At 39.4% G+C, this 21,771-nt stretch overlaps 1 protein-coding gene across 1 annotated transcript; it reads right to left on the bottom strand.

Annotated features, from left to right (window-relative positions):
* Positions 1 to 11,898: 11,898 nt before the first annotated feature.
* On the bottom strand, positions 11,899 to 20,136 carry LOC143877577 (copper transport protein ATX1-like). The gene is made up of 3 exons (XM_077379719.1): positions 19,987 to 20,136; positions 13,769 to 13,844; positions 11,899 to 12,273 (listed from the first exon to the last, which is right to left on the bottom strand). Exons 1-3 carry the CDS (start codon positions 20,104 to 20,106, stop codon positions 12,122 to 12,124), a joined length of 348 nt encoding a protein of 115 aa, XP_077235834.1. The 5' UTR covers positions 20,107 to 20,136; the 3' UTR covers positions 11,899 to 12,121.
* Between the last annotated feature and the right edge of the window lie 1,635 nt (positions 20,137 to 21,771).

Raw genomic sequence — 21,771 nt, 5'->3', positions numbered from 1 at the left:
ATCCATCTGATCAACGAGGTCCAAGAGAACAGCTGACGCACAGCGAGAAGGCTGGACAGTGAGGAACCTAGCAAAGGAGCAGAATCTCAGAGCGCGACCTCGGGCTTTTTGAATATCAACAGCACCAATATGCCCAACAGGAGGGTAAATGTCAATCAGTTGTTGCATGGACACTTCCTGGTCTTTGATGAAAGAGTTCATGGATTCATCTGGATTATTCATCAAGCGAAGGAACAAAGGACGATAATCCGACACGTAAGATGGCTTCACCAGAGGGCCATCTACAGGATATTCCAATAAGGCACACCATTCTTCAAAGGTGGGACACATTTCTTGGTTGCCAAAACGGAAGACATGATGATCGGGATCCCAACACTCTGATGCAGCATAGAGTAATCCCCAATCGAGCTTGATGGTGGCCACGTAACCGAAGAGATTTTTCTCTTGCTCACTTATGGCATAGATATGGGATTCTCTTAATGTACCACGGATCCAATCAAGAATTGTACGAGTAGACATGGTGTCTGTAAGCCAGGAGAAAGGATACAGGGATAATCAGGATTACATGAACATGAGATTAGGATGAGTTCCTACCAATATAAAGGAAGTATGGATACTCGATCGAATCAGATAATATAAGATTAAAAATCGTACGATCGAGATGAGATGAGATAGCATAAGATTGCTTTCAACGGATGGATCATGAATGACTAATCCTATGAGATCTTTGGAAATGAATGGGATTTAAATCCTAACCCCAAAGGGAAAGTTTTTTAATCTTTGCACATTTTATCAGTGTTACCTGAAGGCATCAACCCTAATCCTAATCTAGCGGAGTGGAGAGAGGATCTCGACTCATGACTTTGTTTGTGTACCTAGGACCGATCGTAGCCATTAGAAGATGGTCTACGGCCTAATCTAGACACAAATAGGTAGGATATCCTAAACTAGGCTCACACACGTGATGCACATGTGTTCGTATACTACATGCATGTGTGGGTTAATCTAGGGGTAAGGCCAAGAGTTCCCTTAGCGCGAATCCCTGTTCGATATACTGTACCAGTGTCCGGCGTATCAGTACGTGAACAAGAGATCCGTTTACGTACCATAAAGGTACTAGGCTAAGGGTGGAATGCTTCTCTAGCACAGAGGCACCAGGTGATGAAATCCCAGTCAACCATGCTAGATAACACTCCGGGTTCTTAAAATAGGACGTGTGTGCATGTGAGATGCAGGGGTTTAGATGAAAGTGATGTAAGTGTGTGCAATAAGTTCGCGCAATATATGATGCCTTCAGGTTTTGTTAGATTAAGTTTGAGTATATGTGATGAGAAAATAAAGCATACAAACTAATCTAACAAGCATAAAAGAGATAGAGTTTTCATGACCCAGTTAAAATAGATTCAAATGAGTTATCCTTTGGAATTGTAATGAAGTTAGGTGGTCCCCAGCAGAGTCGCCAGACTGTGGGACATGATCCCGCGAGAGGGGTGGGGCGCGAGCCGCCATGCACTCTCTCTTGGTCTCTCGTACCCACGCGATTGGCGTGTGCATTTTATTATTGATTCGTCTTTCCTGTGAACTTGGGATCACTAAGGCAATCCGAATTCCACACGAAAGAGACTGACAGAGTCGCCACCTAGATGTGGGATCTAGGACCCATAATTAACCAGAAATCTAGACTCGCTACCTGGTTACGAGAATGGAAGGTATGGGGAGTTATCCACCACATGCACCATTCTTGTCCGATAATCGGTCTTCGATTCCAAAAGCTAACTCTTTTAAATTTATTTTAAATGGCTCATTCAACTCTATGTTAATGTGCGAACTAAGTGACATGCATCCTAGAATCTAATTTCAATGTGAATCCTAGATGTGTATCTTGATTTATTAATTTGTCTGGATTCATTCTAAGTGAAAGTTCTCCTAGAATTCTAATTTCATGGAAAACCCTAACTGATTTGATTAAGTATTTACAAGAAAATTAATATACAAAACACCACAATTTGTTTGTGGTGCCGACTCGCGGGTGGTATGCCATCAGACATCCAAGCTGCCTACGTACCCAAGCCTTACTGGGATCAGAGTCGACGTAGTTCGGTGCACCTAAGCTAAGCTACATATGCCTAACTCAACTAGGACACCGACTTAGACGGATTTGACTGTTTCAACAGTTTTAAGAGGAATTATTTAATTCAAGTTGAGGATTTTATTATCTTAGGATTTCATCTAAGATGCTATATGATTCTTATCTGAATGCAAGTTGTCCCTTAGACTAATGCAGGTTTGCCTACATCCTAGTTTACTAGGCTTGTCTTAAGGAAAGATTGGGTGACTAGTGTAACTAGACCTATGGTACGGTTGCTATACATAGCAAGCGTCCGTGATGAGGCTGGACTCCTAACTCTAGGACTCCCTAAAATTTAGGACACGACACAACACTAGTGTTCCTAAATTGGGCTCTAATGGTTCTTAGATTGGAAACCATAATCCAATGGTTCCGAAAGACTCGAGACAAATCAATTCAAATTCTTGAAGTTAATTAATTTCAGATTTCATGGATTTTCGATTTATGGACACTTGAGGATTACCAATGGTTCTAGGGTTCACCAATTTCGGCCCAGAATAGCATCCAAGGAAGGGAATCGTGCGTTCTTTCCTTGCGCAATTTAATACTTAGGTTATAACATCTTATTGCCTGGCATATCTCAGGATTTCCGTGGACAGTAACCTCGGAGCCAACAACATGCTATAGCTTAAGTATTCAAATTGTCAAAGATCGGTTGCAATTGGGATACGATTATGGATGCACTGGCCATTTTTCCAGGAAAATCTAAAGATCCTAAAATTTCTGTTTCAATGGATTAAGGAGTGAACATGTGACAAAATTTAAGGTTCTTTGGAAATTTTCACAATGATTTTTAATTAATTTCGAATTTTCAATGGATTTTATCAATTTTAAGCATATGAGTGATTTTACAAGTGAAATTATTGCAAACAAATTCGAAATGAGTTGAAATTTCTACAGCAGCAAGATATGATGAAATGTAGCTTACGGGAAGAGTTTTACAGATTTTTACATTAAGCTCATATTTAATTTCGATTTAACAATTGATTGACCAGATTGCACAAATAACACAGAAACCACTAGAAATATGAATCTAAATTCAAATGAAATTTCTACAGTAATAAGATATAAGTAAAAATAACATACTGAGAAATATTCATGAATTTTGGAAACCATTTACTATCAGTTTCAGATTTTTTAATTTTCAGACCAGATTATGAATTAACCCTACATCCCATATGAAAACAGATCCAAATCACTTGAAACTTTTACAGTAACTAGAAATGTGAGATTGAAGACTACTGTAAAAATTTTAAGAATTTTAGTTGTGATCTGATGTCAGTAACAATTCCTTCAAAAGCTGATAAATTTCAAAGAAAGCATAAAATAATATACCAAACAAATTCTACAAATTCTCAAAATTTCATGGTAGAATGTACTGGTATCATATTAGTTTCCCACGAAATTTCATTAATTTTGGAATTCATTTAGTATATATTTTATTTTCGAAACACTCATGGAGATCATGATTTTGAGCATACATATTTAATTTTCAACTAAATCCAATTAAATACTAAAAATCATGCAAATATACCAAATAATTCTAGAAAAATCTAAAAATTAAGTACCTACCTGTGATCGAAATCCTCGTCGAATCCGAGAGCCGAAAAATTCGAAAATCGCACCGCCGCTTGATCCGCTTCCGCTTTCTTTCTCTTTTTCTTTGTTTTATTTTCTTTTATATTTTTTTTTATATGGAACAAGGGAGAGAGATGGGGAGAAACAAATAAGGAGAGAAAGTAGATAATGATAGTGTGAGAGTGAGAGAGTGAGAGATATTGAGGGAGGGAGATATTGAGGGAGAGAAAGAGAAAACTATCCAAAAACAATGTGTTGTTTTTCTCCTCCTTTCTTCCTCTCATCACCTCTCTTTATATAGTGAAAAACTTAGTGGAGAGGTGGAAATAAAAAATGAGAATGGTGGGTGTGGTGGAGAATAATGGAATATATAATGGTAATGGTGGGAATGGTGGTGGGAATAATGGAATATATAATGGTAATGGTGGGAATGGTGGTGGGGATAATGGAATATATAATGGTAATGGTGGGAATGGTGGTGGGGATAATGGAATATATAATGGTAATGGAGATAATGGTGGTGGGGATAATGGAATATATAATGGTAATGGAGATAATGGTATTATTTTAAAGGGAAAAATGAAGTTAGTGGAAATGGTAGAGAAAGTTAAGTCATGCTAATGGTGAGTCCCACTTTGTGGGTTCCGCACAAGCGGGCCCCACATCAGCGGGCCCTACACAAGCGGGTCCCACATCAGCGGGTCCCACACAAACGGGTCCCACATCAGCGGGTCCCACACAAACGGGTCCCACACTAGCAGGTCCCACACTAGCAGGTCCCACACCAGCGGGTCCCACACAAACGGGTCCCACACCAGCGGGTCCCACATTCTCTTTTGCTCGGATTCTCATGAATAACCCTTCTCAATACTCAACGGAAAAAAAAAATCAGAACATTGCAGGAATGACCAGAAAGATTTGAGAAAGCGTAAGGGACGAACACGGGAATGGAAAATACTGAAAAATTGACAGCGAAACCCTAATTTCTTTGTTGATCAAAGCAGAGCAAAATGGGGGTGTCTACACTATGCATGGTATTAGAGAAGGGATTATGGGCCCTCAAATGGGATAGAAGAAGTACCCTCGGAAGATCCATCAAATCCAGAAGAAGGTCCTGAAGTTCAAAGGCATGGGTTTTCAGCTACAAAGAAGGGGTTATTAGTACCTAAGGGGGGCTTCTCAAGGCAAATAGAGGGGACCTATGGATGGTATTAGAGAAGGGATTATGGGCCCTCAAATGGGGTAGAAGAAGTACCCTCGGAGGGTCCATCAAATCCAGAAGAAGGTCCTGAAGTTCAAAGGCATGGGTTTTCAGCTACAAAGAAGGGGTTATTAGTACCTAAGGGGGGCTTCTGAAGGGCAATAGAGGGGACCTATGGATGGTATTAGAGAAGGGATTATGGGCCCTCAAATGGGGTAGGAGAAGTACCCTCGGAGGGTCCATCAAATCCAGAAGAAGGTCCTCAAGGTGAAAGGCATGGGTTTTCAGCTACAAAGAAGGGGTTATTAGTACCTAAGGGGGGCTTCTCAAGGCCAACAAAGGGGACCTATGGATGGTATTAGAGAAGGGATTATGGGCACTCAAATGGGGTAGGAGAAGTACCCTTGGAGGGTGCAGCAAATCCAAAGATGGTGCTCAAGTTGAAAGGCATGGGTTTTCAGCTACAAAGAAGGGGTTATTAGTACCTAAGGGGGGCTTCTCAACGGCAACAGAGGGGACCTATGAATGGTATTAGAGAAGGGATTATGGGCCCTCAAATGGGGTACGAGAAGTACCCTTGGAGGGTGCAGCAAATCCAAAGATGGTGCTCAAGTTGAAAGGCATGGGTTTTCAGTTACAAAGAAGGGGTTATTAGTACCTAAGGGGGGCTTCTCAAGGGCAACCGAGGGGAGCTATGCATGGTATTAGAGAAGGGATTATGGGCACTCAAATGGGGTAGAAGAAGTACCCTTGGAGGGTCCATCAAATCCAGAAGATAGTCCTGAAGTTGAAAGTCATGGGTTTTCAGCTACAAAAAATGGGTTATTAGTACGTAAGGGGGGCTTCTCAAGGGCAATAGAGGGGAGCTATGCATGGTATTAGAGAAGGGATTATGGGCCCTCAAATGGGGTAGAAGAAGTACCCTCGGAGGGTCCATCAAATCCAGAAGAAGGTCCTGAAGTTCAAAGGCATGGGTTTTCAGCTACAAAGAAGGGGTTATTAGTACCTAAGGGGGGCTTCTCAAGGGCAATAGAGGGGACCTATGGATGGTATTAGAGAAGGGATTATGCGCCCTCAAATGGGGTAGAAGAAGTACTCTTGGAGGGTCCATCAAATCCAGAAGATGGTCCTGAAGTTCAAAGTCATGGGTTTTCAACTACAAAGATGGGGTTATTAGTACCTAAGGGGAGCTTCTCAAGGGCAACCGAGGGGAGCTATGCATGGTATTAGAGAAGGGATTATGGGCCCTCAAATGGGGTAGAAGAAGTACCCTTGGAGGGTCCATGAAAGTCATGGGTTTTCAGCTACAAAAAAGAGGTTATTAGTACGTAAGGGGGGCTTCTCAAGGGCAATAGAGGGGACCTATGGATGGTATTAGAGAAGGGATTATGGGCACTCAAATGGGGTAGGAGAAGTACCCTCAGAGGGTCCATCAAATCCAGAAGAAGGTCCTCAAGGTGAAAGGCATGGGTTTTCAGCTACAAAGAATGGGTTATTAGTACCTAAGGGGGGCTTCTCAAGGGCAACCGAGGGGAGCTATGCATGGTATTAGAGAAGTGATTATGGGCACTCAAATGGGGAAGAAGAAGTACCCTTGGAGGGTCCATCAAATCCAGAAGAAAGTCCTGAAGTTGAAAGTCATGGGTTTTCAGTTACAAAAAAGGGGTTATTAGTACCTAGAAGAAGTCGCCATAGAGGGGCCATAAACTGCCTAACATGGTCCCCAAGTTCACAGAAAAGGGTTTCCAGCTACTAGTACCAAAAGAGGGTTTTCAAGGCCAATATAGGGGAGCTCTACATGGTTTTCAAGAAGGTGATTTTGAAATCCCATTTCTCCACTCCACAAATTGTAAAATTAAAAAGCCTAGCATTAACATATGTAAATGAAACAAAATCGCATTTCTCCATTCCACAAATTAACGTCAAAAATTAAACCCTAGCATCAACAAATACCGTAGCATGCAACTCTATTTTACTCTGTAGGTGGATACGCATGTATGAAATGAAATCCCATCTCTCCATTTCACAAATTAATGTACAAAATAAAACCCTACAATAAATAAACAGCAGAACGTTTCTCCATTTCACAAATTAATGTAAAACATAAAACCCTAGCAGCAACAAACAACATTTAAAAGCATTTACAACTATTTTACTCTGTAGGAGGAAATGCAGTAACTGACATGTATATGAACTGAAAAAAATCAAAAACATATAGCATGAAAAAGGATTCCCCCCCCCCTTTTGCATCTCTCTCAACCTGATTTTCCTCTTCAAAAATAAATAAAAATGAGATTGAATAAAGGAAGGGAAGGAAACGACGTACCAGGTAGGGTTTCCTTCAAATGCGAGGTTTGATACGTACTTCACCTTGGTCGAGATCGCCGTCGAGATCGCCAGAGTGATTGCCGTAGAGATCGCAAGAGGGAGGAGAGGACGAAATAAATTTAACAGAGACGAGAGGAGAGAAGAGGAAAGAGAGAGGAGGGAAAACGTAAATGTTTTTTATTTTATTTTTTCTAAGTCATTTCACTGTTTCTGCCAGAGGGGCATTCTCGTCATTCAAAATTTCGAAATCCAAATTTTGACCCCCTTCTGTCATTTCCAACAAACCCTTGACCCCTCTGATATTATGCCTTTTATTTGGCTCCCTTATGTCTAATTTCCAAATAACAATTGCGCCACTGATTGCTAATAACAAATGATAATTAGAACAACTAGTCTCCACCTTAGACAGTATCGTTCAGATCAACGGTGACTATCGATTCACCGTATAATTACACTCCATTGCTTAAGATAAAGAAGTACAAAAAAAAAATCCTATTAAAAAAATGGGGTGATGATTAGTGTAGTGGCTCTTTTGAAATTATTTCGGGTAAGGACGTCATTTTGCCGGTGATTAGTTGAATTTATTTTATTCTATGAACCCTATGCTCTTTGATTTCAATTGGACAGTATGCTATTCCCATGCGTGGTCACATCTACTTGTGCAACTCACTGGTCAAATTTTTGGGAATTCGGGTTTAACTTTTACCTTAAAACCGGGTACTAGAACCGACAGAAGGTGCTCATAGTTGTATCATGGTTTTAAATTTCCACTTAAATCCAAAATTGGGGTGGAGACCAACACCGAAATCACCCAAAACCGAAACGGTCATTTATTTCAGTCGAAATTTCGGTTGAAATTTGACCTAAAAAATCTGTTTTTTTTTTAATATTAATTTAATATTTCACCGAAATTTCGGCCGAAATTTAATATTGAATAAAATATTGGATTTGGGTTTTGTATCAGATTTTGGTCGAAATTTCAAGGTCTGAAACCGGTACCGAAACCAAAATTTTAAACCTTGATTATATCTATCAGAGTTTATAGATATTATTAGATTTTTTTCGTGCAGTGATGAGGTTAACATCACAGCCACAAGCATAGGGTAGACTGATTTTGACAAGATTTGTAAGATTTTAGTGGGATTTTGTCAGGTATTGATAGTTTTTACACGTAAACGACTATGGATGCAATTGTAACAAAAAAATTGTAGGCTCACACTACTGAGTGATCTATACAATTCGTTTATTAAGCTGGTTGTGACTCAAATCTTCTCCATAAGATGATCCGAACCCTATGATTTGTGGATCCAATGACCAACACCGATTTTAAATGAAAGTCCACTGAGGTTACACTGTTGAAAATTTCATATCATATCAAATGTTGTCGGTTAAGTTCAATTAAAGTAAAATTCGACTCCAAATACCTGCCTAGAGAGACATTGTAACTTAATTGGCCTTGTCTTATTATTTGAATTGAAATCAAATCTACAGTTCCTCATTTTGTTAATGGCACTATTCACATTATTGAACAATTTTCTGATTTGTAGAAAGGTGGCAGCTCGTGCATAGGATATATTCATCTCCATAGGGTAATTAATCCTAATCCTTTGATTTGGTGTAAAATGGACGGCTTAAAAAGTTTTTTTTTTTTTTTTTTAAATGCGGTAAGAAAACCTCCACAAATTGAACGGTTTAAGATCATCCTATGAAGAAAATTTTTGGGTCAAGATGTGTCTAGGACGGGGACCAAAATGTATAACTTAGATGACATTGACACGTTCACTTCACCCTGTAATTTCTCAAAAAAAAAATAATAATAAATAAAAATAGAATCACCATTATTAAAAGGGAGATGATAAATTCGCACCCAATTCACACCCCTTATAACATGAATTGCGGCAGACTTTAATGCTTTTTGACATCAAATCACATTAAAAGGGGTGCGAATTATCCTACAGAGGATGCGAATTTATCATCACCCTATTAAGATTAGGAGAGTGCCTGTGTCTTTTTTAGTATATTGTTGAATCAACCCAAACCTACCTGGAGGACAACAAGGATTTTATTATGATCAGATAGACATATGGGAATATAGAGCTTTGCTTTTCAAGCCTTTTAGTAGATGGGTTTGTTTGAGTGTTTTTCATGTGATGGATGACTGTTGTAAGTAGAAAAAAAAAGAAGGGAAAAGACAGGATAATAAAGTTTCACTAGAATCACTACATTTTCTTTGGATAGATGCTCCCTAAAAGTTGATTCTCTGATTGGTTTTTTGCATCTAATATTCTCATGAGATATGTATGACCTAATTCTGGCTCGATCTTTATGAAGGATATAAGTAATAATAGAGGAATGACTTTGTTAAAGGAGAGGAGGCGCGTGCCAAACTTAGCAGAAAGGGAATATGTTATGTTTTCTCCACAAAAGATATAACTAAAATCAACCAATTTGCAAAGGGGAATTGATATTGACAGCCGTAAATTTAGGTATTTTCCATCGCGTCTATTCTCTTTTTAGCTTGATTTTTCTTTTTTCACATGTAGGATAAGTGTAGGGATCGGATTTGACTAGCAAGATGACATGACTAGGTGCACATGGTATATGTGGGACTGTTGATCTAATGGGCCACCGCAGGGTGACCAAGTGGGTCTAGGTCCGACGCTAGACGAAGAACTCATTCAAAAGATTGGGATATGCAAAATCGACAGCTTAAAGACATCTTAAGCATCTTAAAGAACATCATCCCCTGATGGATATTTTCCCCCCTTTAACAGATATCGTTATGATACATGAAGGGGTGGAGGAGCAACCCGTAACTCCAAAAGCATTTTGGGCCTGTTTGGACGCCAAGAAGATTTTGATTTGGATTTCTCACATTGGAGAGTTTCCTTCACCCTCTTTGCTCCTCAACCTCTCCCCTCCACTAGGAAGTACCCCCTTCCCTCTGTGTCTCCCTCTACATGAGCTGCCGGATCTATTCAATTTGTATTCAAAACTCAATTCCAAATCCAAATACAAAATGGAAGGTATCCAAACGGGCCCTAAAAGTTAACGATTTTTGTTTTGGGGGAGCATAAACAAGTTTTTTTGAATTTTGAGTGTGCATAAACAAGTTTTTATCATGTTTGATTAGCATGGTAACAACATTTTAAACTCTTTTTGTTTTTCACCCATCACATTTTAAACTCGTTTTGTCACACACCATTTTTTTACTGTTATCATTTTTGGACATTTTCACTATTTTTTATTTAGACTCGAAAAATCCTCTTCTCAAATAGTAAAACCAAAGTTTGCACTAGCCCAAGATGAACAACCAAGTAGAAGAAGAACAATGCCCAAAAGAGATGTGCTTCAATATATGATAGAAGGAACAACAATACAAGATAAACAACAATAAAAAAAAAAAAAAGCTTCAAGAGGAAAGCTTGCACACAAGAGAGCTTCAATGGAGGTTTAGGTAGTGGAGAATCTCTAACAAAATGAGTTAATTAGAATCGGCTTAGTCAATGGAAATAGAGAGTGAATGGCTTAGGTAAGTGGGTGTGGATGTGGGAAAGTGGAGTCTTTAATGCTTAGGGAAGTGGTGGATTTGGAATTCTAAGTAAGGGTTTGAATTTGAAATAGGTAGGTAGTGAGAAAAGATGGAGCAAACACACGTGTGGCTCACACGTGTGCAAGCTAGGCAAAATGACCAAGATGCCCGTGCACAAATTACAATTTTGTCCTCACTACATCACTCAAAATAAAATAAAGCTGCAATTTAAAATTTAACATTTTGTACCTGTCATCTCCCTCCCGCCTTACGTTTTTCTAACTATGTTCCCGAGGATGTTTCTGTCTTTTTCCAAAGCTCACACATGACTTTCTGTTGTTTCGATGCTGAGCTATGACTTCCAATGGGTTATTCTCCATTGTGATAGCAAAGCACGGTTTATTTTATCCGTGGATTGAGTAGTTATCATCTATCTTCTGTTCACATCAACCTTTGTTCTTAACAAGATACGTGAGAAAAGAAGCCAGCCTCAAAAAAAAAATTACAAATCCCAAGATTTCTACCCCCCTCCCCAATGAGATTTTTAGTACCGACTACTATATGATGCATATGCATAGAAAAATATGAGCAGGCAAAATACAATTGAGGTTTATTCACTAGGCCTTACTACGGTGGGGCATACCTTCAAACTACTTTCCCATGGACTTAGAAACCTCCTTTCAAAGGCCACAAATTGGAGGCTTTAAGGTTACTCGTTTTTTCATGATTGCTCTTTTCCACTGCGGAGAATGAAAAAACCAGTGAAAGATGTGCAACAAATTCTGACTGCTGATTCTCCTCTTCTCTGCCCGCTCTAGAAAATACGGGAATGAGAAGCGTTGAAGAACACGCCAGTAGGTCCGGTTCCTCGGGGATTTCGAGTAAAAAAGAAGACAGCCTAAAAAAAAACTTAAAATCCAAAATGAACAGGTCTTTAAGATCGACAAATGGGGAAAATTCTATTGCCTGGCATATCAATATCATGGCCTAGCAGATAAATGGCGTAGATCGTTGAACAAGTAGCTCCCCCATGTAAATCTCTCTTATCAAAATCCCATTGAGATCTACTTGAAATCTAAAATTGCAAACTCTAGGTCATCTAAACAACCATGATACATGAATATTGCAATATGCAGAATAAAATCAATTTATGATTTGAGTAGAACTGCTACCAATTTCAAATATACCTCCAAATGAACCCTAGTTTTTTCTCTTCATATGTAGTACACGTCAAGGTACATTAGGAACACATGAACATACAAAAGCGTAAATAGTAAAGCAACAACTAAAAAATTTCACCAACTAACCCATTACTACCACAACTTCCTTCACCAAAGCCACTAAAATGAAGGGCTCATACAGCGGCCTCCTTAGCTTCTGCTTCGGCTTCCCAGAACGAAGTCTTCTTTCCTGTCTTCGACACAGTCTGGAGAACTGCATCTGGCTGTACGTTGCCTTTCACCGTCACTTTCTGCTCCTTCAAGTCGACGTCAAATGACTCAACCCCTGAGACATTCACAAAGAACACCCTGTTAAACATCTAACACTGCTTTACTATACAATTATATGGTGATAATATTTGAAAACATATTCTCCATATGAAACTGAGCTTGTGTGAGCATAAGAAATGGATTATACTAAAGATTTTGATAACAGACAAACAGAATGGGAGTCAAAACTGTTATCCATCACAGAAACATTAACATGTAAATTGCATTTACCAAGTTACTTTCGAAGTTAAAAGATGAAATAAATAACAAAAAAGCTTTGAGTTTCTCCTCAATTACTACGTAAGCTGTGCTTCAATCAATTTTTATTTTTATTCCCTTTGCTTCTATCACGCATCTCCCTCTTTTGTTTTTAAATTTTGGCAGGGAAATAACAATATTACGAAGACTTTGACTAGATTTCCTACAAACATGAAAAATGCATGTTTTCGTTATCAAATTCCATTTCTTCACTTCAAACTACATAAGGAATTGGCAAAGTTTCCAAATAGCATTCGAGCGAAAGAAGAGAAGATGAACAGAAAAAGAATTGCATCAGGAAGACAAATGCCAAAATAAGAATAAGATCCATGTAATCAACAAGGGAGCCAGGTTTCGACAAATATCCCATCTCACCTCACAGGTTGGGGGGGGAGGCGGGGGGTTCCATAAATCTCCCCTTATCTGGTGTTGAAGGATATTTAAGAGGAGCCTGTATTACACGTTTTGCAGCCTTTAGGTTTTAAGATCACTGATTTAATTAGCCCTTGTGTGGGTTGGGCTTGCTTGGGCTTTCCTCGATCTCTTAAGGTGCATTCTCAAGTTGGTGAGGCCTAAACTTTCAGCCCAGAGTCCGTTCATCCCTTGGACTGAGAGGAATCAGTGTTCTAACTTCCAAGACATCCAAAGATTGTCAAGAATATTGAAAAGGTTAAAAGCCAGAGATCAAATGTATGTATTCCACCCCCTCCTAGTTCCAATCAAGCTGAATTTTGACGAATGCTATTTCAGCAACCCTGGACCAGTTGGGAATTGCAGCGTGTTGTGGGACAGAAGTGGCACAATCTTATGACATTTCTCCGACCCCATTGGTATTACGAACTCAGATGAAGCAGAAGCTAAGTTGCTTCTCACTGGACGGAGGATTTCCAAATCGAGATTTGGGGGTCTTCTTGTGGTGGAAGGAGGATCTCCAAACGCTTTTGATAGGGTTCCAAAAAAGTTAGGGGACCATGGCAAGTGGGACTTGTTATTAACAGGATTGTTAGCATTGCTAGAGAAGAAGCTGATTATTTTCTCGTACTGTTAAGAGAGGCCAAAGAGGTTGATGACTCATTGGCCAAAGCTGGAGGTAGTCGGCCGATGCTCCTGGAGCGGCGATCTCTGCCCCCGATTATAGAGACTGATCTTTGGAGCCAAACTCATTAGATGGATGTCTTTTTAAATTAATATGTTATTTTAGGAAGTCAATGAGTTTACAATACAAATAAATGGACTGGGGAAAAAATACTTACCTTCCATCTTGTTCAGCACCCTCTTCACGGCCCCAACACAGCCTTCACAGGACATACCAACCTTGAGAACCACTGTCTGCTTATAGAACAACAATGAAGTTTGGGTTAGACAACTAGACAAGGAAACCACAAGGATGCGGGTCTGAGACATCCAAAAACTTTTTATTCATTGGAATCTTCAAAACATACTATGTCATTGCATTTGGATGTTACACCGTCTCTTTTTTTTAGCATCTCAGGTTCTAACCTCTTTATATTTCATAGTACAATGTGATGTTGGCATTCAAGATATATTAGGTAATATCAGCATTAATTGGACATTCAAAAGGCTATAGATGTCAGTGCTAACTTCCAATATGTAACCGTTTTCATCTTTCAATCATATTTTCACCAACTCTATTGGCGGTAACATCTATCTCATTATTGAGAAATATTTTCCTTTTTTATTACTGGGTTACTCTGCAATTATCAGTGAAAAGTAAAGGTTAAAAGACCTAACAGGGTTGCACATATCTGCATCATATTATCGAGATCACTGATGTCTGAAGTCTGAACAGGAATTAGACACAGTTCATCAGATTAAAGTTTATGCAGTACGAATCACCTTAAAACAACCCATGCCTTTATTAAAAGGCCACAAGAACAGCAAAGAATATGTGAAGCACACTGACGTTATGGGACATATAAGAGAAAAATGTGCACATGCCCGTTTAATTCATGTTTTTGGGCATGATATATGGATCTTCTCTCTTACAATTCCTTTGTTTCAGAATCCTCCATGCAAATTAATTGATTATGAAGAGTGGCAAGGATGACTAAGACTAATGATTTGTGCAGGGTTTTTTTTTTTTTTTTAAATTGACAAATATATTCATACCAGCAAAATTACAATGGAGACCAGTAGTCCCACAAGATTTACATAGTATGAATTGCCCATGAGCATTCTCCTTGGCCCAAAAGAAAAACCCATTACCCCTTTAATTACCCAATAACCTCTATTGAATCAAATCCTGCAATTGTGGTACCCCCAAGTCAAGATCGTGACATGCCACGTCACACCAATTTTTCCATTGCAATCCGCTGGCAAATTCCATTTTCAAAAATCCCGCTCAAAGGCCCAGAGCTATTGTGCACCCCTAACCGTGCACGATAGCCAACCACCCAATATCATCATCCGATCTCCGGCCGCATCCACCTCGAACCACCACCACCAAACACCGACGGCTCCCCATTAAAAATATATCAAATTATTCCACCATCTTCTCAAAAACCTACTTCCACTAACCCAAAAATCATCCCATCCAAAAGTATACACCTAGCCCTAACCCTAAAGACTATACTACTCCCCCACCTCCTTCCCCAATCAACCCTGAAACTCCCCTCATTTTCCTCCTCCTTCAAACTTTAACCCTACAAGGTTCATTGCCGCTATTCACAACCTCCATTACCTCCATATCCAACCCCCTCCTTTTCCCCTGAATCCGAACACCCTTGTCCTTACATCGGCCCCTTCCATAGCCTCCAACAATTCCCCCATCCATTTTCTCTATCAACCCTAACTCGATCCGGCCCTTTCACCATTAAATCCGGCCTCCTCGAGCCCCGCTCCGGCCATTCCGCCCTATATATGGCCCCTGGCTTTCCATGACCCCCGGATCCAATAATCCACGGCCTCTACGGCCTCACACCGCCTATAGCTGGCCTTCCACAGCTCCAGGTCTAGCATCCCACGGCCTTTCACGGCCACCGGCAACCTTCACGGTTTTCCCCGGCTCCAGATCTAGCTTCACGGCCTCCATGGCTTTATATCCAGCCTCCACGGCTCCCAATCCAGTCTCCACAGCCCCAGATCCTATCTCCACAGCCCTAGATCTAGCCACCACGGAAAAGCGATGTTCCAGATCAGGCCTCAACGGTTCCCAATTCGGCCTCTGCGGCACATCTTTTGCCAACTATGGGAAAGACGGTAAAAAGAGGGTTAGCAATGGGGAGAGAGAAGAACACAGAGAGAAACAAGCGAGAGAGAGGGAGAGAAAGAGGGGGAGAACGAGCGAGAGAGAAAGTGAGAGAGGGAGACGAGAGAGAGGAAGATGTCAGAGAGAGAGAGCAAGACGAGAGGGAGGCGGGCCGACGCCCTAGGGAGGGAGCTTTTTTTATCACCTTTTTTTTCGCCAAGCACCTAAAGGAGGTACTCCATGAATATTTATGTTGGTTCATTCCAGTATAATGTTTAAAAAATGTCGATTTGTGCAGGTTTTTCATCACCAGATTTACATTTTTCAGAGATCCGTGAATCAAACAGCCAACATCCATTAGTTGTTTTATGGCTGTTGATTCTACCACTTGCATTGTGGCACATAGCAGTACTACTGGGTCATAAGGATAATTGCAATGTATGTGGGGCATAAATAGCATTCCCCAAAGTCTGATGTTCAATCTGTAGAAACCTTTGCTCTGCTTTGCATAGCCAGCAGCTAATATACCAACTTTTCTGGAGTACGTATGTTTTTTCTTCGTGCTTTCTTGTAACCTTTTGAGAAATCTTTTGACTCCTGTTGTGACTTGTGAGTTATGACTGTTACCGAAGATAATTCATTTGTGGCAGAAACCATGAATCTAATGTAATACTTTTCTATTGACTATTAAATAAATTGAAATTTCAACATAAAAGTTACAGCAGTAAACCCCATTGTACAGTGTCTGGTGATGGTCTCACGAGGACTGGGATCCATATAAGATGTGTGTTACTTGGAAGATGGATGACATGATGACACTGATTCAAACAAGTGCATTCTGCCTTATTTTGGCATAGATGGTTTATGCTACAGATCAGAATAAAAATTTATTGCCAGAGATAAAAAGAATATTGATATAACAAACTTCTCAACAAGATAAGAGATAGAGATCTCAGAATAAAGGGCTAGAAAACATCAAACTAGATAGACATGATAATGCTGCTTCAAACAAAGGGCATTCAACTATATTTTGGCATGGACAGTTTAATTTATAGATCAGAGTAAAAAAAACAAAAACAAAGCATGATTTGCAGGTCACACCTTTTAAAGACAAAGCTCAAGAAAACTCTATGGACTCAGACAATTACTTGAGCAAATTTTAAGTTGACTCAAACCCAAGAACAAATGGGCTCCAAGTTGAATTTTGGGTTTTTAGACGTTGCTCAAAGTAAATAATTCAAATCAAAATTAAAGGCCATATGGTGCTTCTGATCCTTATGATATCCACTATGTTCTACAGTCAAGAGAACCCCATGTCTTCCGCAACATCCAATAAAATTTCAGAACCTTTTTAATTGTCGATATGGGCTACAGTCAAGAGATCACTTAAGCTACTTGAATATTTTTAGGCTTTGGAGATCATTGTAAGTAAGGATTTGAGAGATATAACACTACTGATTTCACTTCCCTAAAGAGAGCGCACAACATTAGTTAGGGGAAATAATCCACTTGAATATTCTAGGGTTTGGAAATCATTAAAGCTGTAGACAACTAGATACCAAGATATGTGTTTTGCACTTGAATATTCTGGGGTTTGGAAACCATTAAAGCTGTAAAAAACTAGATACCAAGATATTAGTGTTTTTTCAGACAAGAAAACACAAACCTACTTTTTTCCCTGTAAAAAGTATTGTGTACGAAAGAGTTGATATTCATTTCTTATCTCAATACTCAATAATGTAACTATAAATTAACTCCCAAATGGCTTCTTCTCAAGCTGCCCAGTTAATTGAATATCACCTTGAAATGATATTACATGTACTGATCATAAATAAATATCCTACCATTTAACAAATGAAAGCATTTAGATGACCCACAAAGATAGTTTATTTTCCAAACCCAAAACACATTAAACTTATAGAAGCATCTGCATGGCCCACAAATATAACTTATGTCCATTTACAAAATCCATCATAACTTTTTTGATTTTGTTATGAGGAAAGGGAAGTGATAAATTATTCACCCCCTCCCCCCCCCCCCCCCCCAATAATGTAGATAAGCTCTCTCTCTCATTCACCCCCTCCCCCCCAATAATGTAGATAAGCTCTCTCTCTCATTCACCCCCCCCCCCAATAATGTAGATAAGCTCTCACTCTCTCTCTCTCTCTCTCTCTCTCTCTCTCTCTCTCTCTCTCTCTCTCATCTGTTTCTTCTCCTATGTTGTTAGGCAAGAGTCGTGAGACGAAGAAGCCCTTCTCCATCAGTGCCCACAACATGGATTTTCCTTCTTCTTCTGCAACAACCAAGCACCACTGCCTCCCTTTTTCTTGTCATTGCCGTTGGCACCACCGTTACCCATGTGTTTGTATTTCCTTCTCAATTGAGTATTGGAGAGAACGCCAATGGGAGCCATGGGTTCAATCATCGTCCAAGCAGTGAATGGATTTATGCAGCTTCATCTACTCAAATATCATCATCCTATTCAAATTCTGAACTAACAGGACGTGAGTCAATTCATAACTTTGATGAAACACATACAAGATGAACCCAAAGCGATTAAGAGGGCAAATTACCGATAGCCCAAGTGAAATTGTGGCTGGAAAGTTCAAAGAAATCAAACACATAGTGACGTATGAGTTGACTGGCAGTGAATAAAATGTTCATGGGTGTTGTCAAAATTATTGGACACATTATAGAGAGATCAAAGAGACAAATGTAAGGATCTAGGAGGTGAAACAATACACAAATTCTAACAAAATTCTGACATAAGTAACAGTTGCAAATCATCTAAGGAAAGTAGACAAGTAGATATCAGGGTCATCAATCACTGATCAGAAAGCAGCAGAAAAATTAACTGATCTTCAAATTTCTGAACGATGATGCCATCATAAGGATGGAATATGGATTACGAGTATGGGAGCAGTGGGCAAGAGACCGCTCTAGTAAAGAACTTGAACAACAAACTCGAGTCGACATCATCAATGCAACCTGTTGATGTTGTCATACAGGCCACAATGTCAAAACACTAGACTTAGAAAAGGCTTCAGTCCCAAATTGCCAAGAGACTGAGTTCAGAAAGAATGATAGGGGGCAGCATGAAGCGAAGGGCCATATGGTTGTTCAAGATATTGAAGACAGAAGAGAATTCTCTTGATCATGGAAGATGTTTGGGTGAGAATTGATTTGGATGCTGTGGAAATTGCACGAAGTGAATTCCACAAGGGTTGTAAGCTCATATTGACAACAAGATCCTTGGATGTAATGATGTATATCAGCATGTGAAAACTGATAAAGACGTTAAAGTACATGCCCTAAATGTTGTTGTTGTTGGAGGGGCATTTCCAAAGCTATTCCATGAGAAATGTCGGCATTTGCTTGCTTTGGTGTATGCAATTATGAGGAAAAAGAAACTAAAAAGGGCAGGGAAACCTGCTGATAGGTTATGGAAATTGAATTTTGATGGCTCTTGCTATAACACGAGATGTGAATGAAATTCCAGAGATGATTCTCACATACAATTCCAAGAAAAAAATTTCAATCTCTCTCTCTCTCTCTCTCTCTCTCTCTCTCTCTCTCTTCTTTCTTTTTTTTTTAATTAGTAAGCTGGGGTCTGGCGGGGACCCCTACCGATTATTAAAATGGGAAAGATTTTACAATCAAGCGAGCTAAACACTAACCTTATCACAAGAATACGGATACACAAACCAAGGGAACAAAGACAAGACCTATCCCTAGATACAGTATCTAAGAAAAGGTGAAAACACAAAAATTTCAATCTCTATTCACATTACTCATATAAACAACCTTTTTAATATCTATTCACATAGCTGTACGAATCAAACCTCCGTTAATCAATTCAAATCATTCAACATAAACAACCTTTTGAATATCTATTCACAAAGATGTACAAATCCAGCCTCTGTTAACCATTCATATATTATCTTTCACAATCAAAACATCTATCAAAAAGTTTTCCATCCAGAAACACTATGTTAACACATAAACGACGAAACTCAGCAGGCAAAAATAGGAAATCACATCAAGAAATTTCAAATCGAACGCATCGAGAAAGGAACTCCGATCTGGATCTTGGAAATCGTAGACAATAATCAGAAATTTCAAAAACGAACAACGAGAGAGAATTTGATCTCGATTTATTTACAAAATGAGACGAAAATCGAGGACGATTATCTCCTATTCTCCAGATATCAGATCGATTACTAAGCCCTAGGAGAGATAGAGACTAAAGCAGAAGAAGAATACCTGAGCCATGGCGGAGCAAAAATAAGATAATGAAGAAAATACCGCGACTGAAAATCGAATGCTTTGGCTTGGGGATTTATACAGGCTTATATGACAAGCATCGGCGCACGGAACTATCATGCGCCGTTTACTATCTAACACCGAAAATCGTCACCACTTTCGTCATTTACTGGAAATGGGAAACACTTTTACAACGTGATTCCGTTTTTAGGAAGAGAATAGTGTTTCCCCGTATACATAGACAGATAGCTTATCTAAGCTGCTTCAAAAACTCATGTGGCTCGTATTTTTTGGGTGATCCAAAGCATTCATTTGATGGTAGGGTTAGGATGATCCTTAATGACTCATTTTTGGTACACACCCTATTTATGGAAGAGACTTCCAAATGAATGCTTTTGATCATCCAAAAAATGTGGGGCCACATGAGTTTTTGAAGCAGCTGCTTAGATAAGCTATCTAATTAGCTGCGCAGGAACACTTTTCTCAAAAAATAAAGAAGATGGTGAAATTGACTGATCATTTAGCGTGCGCTCCTAAATGCCGGTGTTTTTCCTGATGGACAGTGCAGTCACTTCCGAGGATGATCCGAAGTGTTAATTTGTTGGGCCACAATGTAAATAGGCTTTAACAATCATCTTGTAGGATGATCCTAACAGTTCGGTATGTAGAGGGGCTATACCCCTAATTGGTATTGATCCACATCTAATTCGTATGAAGGCATATGAGTAATAGGATTGTTGGAGATTTTATTTGGAGTAAGCATGGGTAGTCCATTATTTTTTAGACAAGTACTGTACGGCCAACTTTATGGGATGATCTAACCGTTCATTTGTTCGGCTATAGCACAGATATATGATGTGCCCAAAAAATAATTTCCATGAGATGATCCTAATGCTCCGAATCTACAGAGGTTTCCTTAATGTGCAATCTCTTTATAGATCAAAGGGTTAGGATCATTCTATGGAAATTATTTTTGACATTGTAGTCGAACAAATGGATGGTTAGGATCATCCCATAAAGTGGGCCGTACAGTACTTTAAAAAAAGAAAGAAAAGTACGAAATGTGGGCACCTTTTAAAACAAGAACAAAAAATGGGCTAATCTTCAAAATCTGGTTGGAAAAAGACCCTGATACCTTCTAACATTCAGCCTCCTTTTTCATTACTGGCATGTTCTATGAGGTTCTTTGGTTCGTCTGGTATTTGAACCAACAAAAGTCACAGAACCTTGTGTTCGTTTCTATCTTGGCCGTTGGAAATACCTAGAGACGGATGGATGCCTGACACGTGTTGAAAAACTTTTTGTAATGCTAGCGGCTCTATACATAGTCGGTTTGGTTTGGATTGAAATATTTATGTGAACCCAGAGTCCTTGGGCTCGTTTAAATCTTGGTCGTCGCCAATATAAATAGATGGTCGAATCCACGACACGTGGACATCAATATGAAACGGAGGCGTCTTCTAATAATACTCATCTCTGTAACCATTATTCCTTTCTCTATAACCATTACTTACATCAGCGTACCCTTAATTACCACCGATGTACCCATTATTTATATTCCCCTCTCTGTAACTATTATTTCCATCGGCGTACCCATTATTTCTGCCGGCTCCTCTCTATAACCATTATTCCCATTGGTGAACTATTCTTATTCCCATCTCTGTAACCATTATTTCCATTGGCGTACCCATTATTTCCACCGGCGTATCCATTATTCTCCTCTCTGTAACCATTATTTCCGCCAGCGTACCCATTATTGCCCTCTCTGGAACCATTATTTCCATC

The sequence above is a fragment of the Tasmannia lanceolata genome, unplaced genomic scaffold (genome assembly GCF_043159265.1).
Source record: "Tasmannia lanceolata isolate RefF3 unplaced genomic scaffold, GAP_Taslan_0.1 ptg000005l, whole genome shotgun sequence".
Taxonomy (NCBI): Eukaryota; Viridiplantae; Streptophyta; class Magnoliopsida; order Canellales; family Winteraceae; genus Tasmannia; species Tasmannia lanceolata.
Note: the sequence above shows the minus strand (reverse complement) of the source record. Positions and strands in the feature narration are given on the sequence as shown.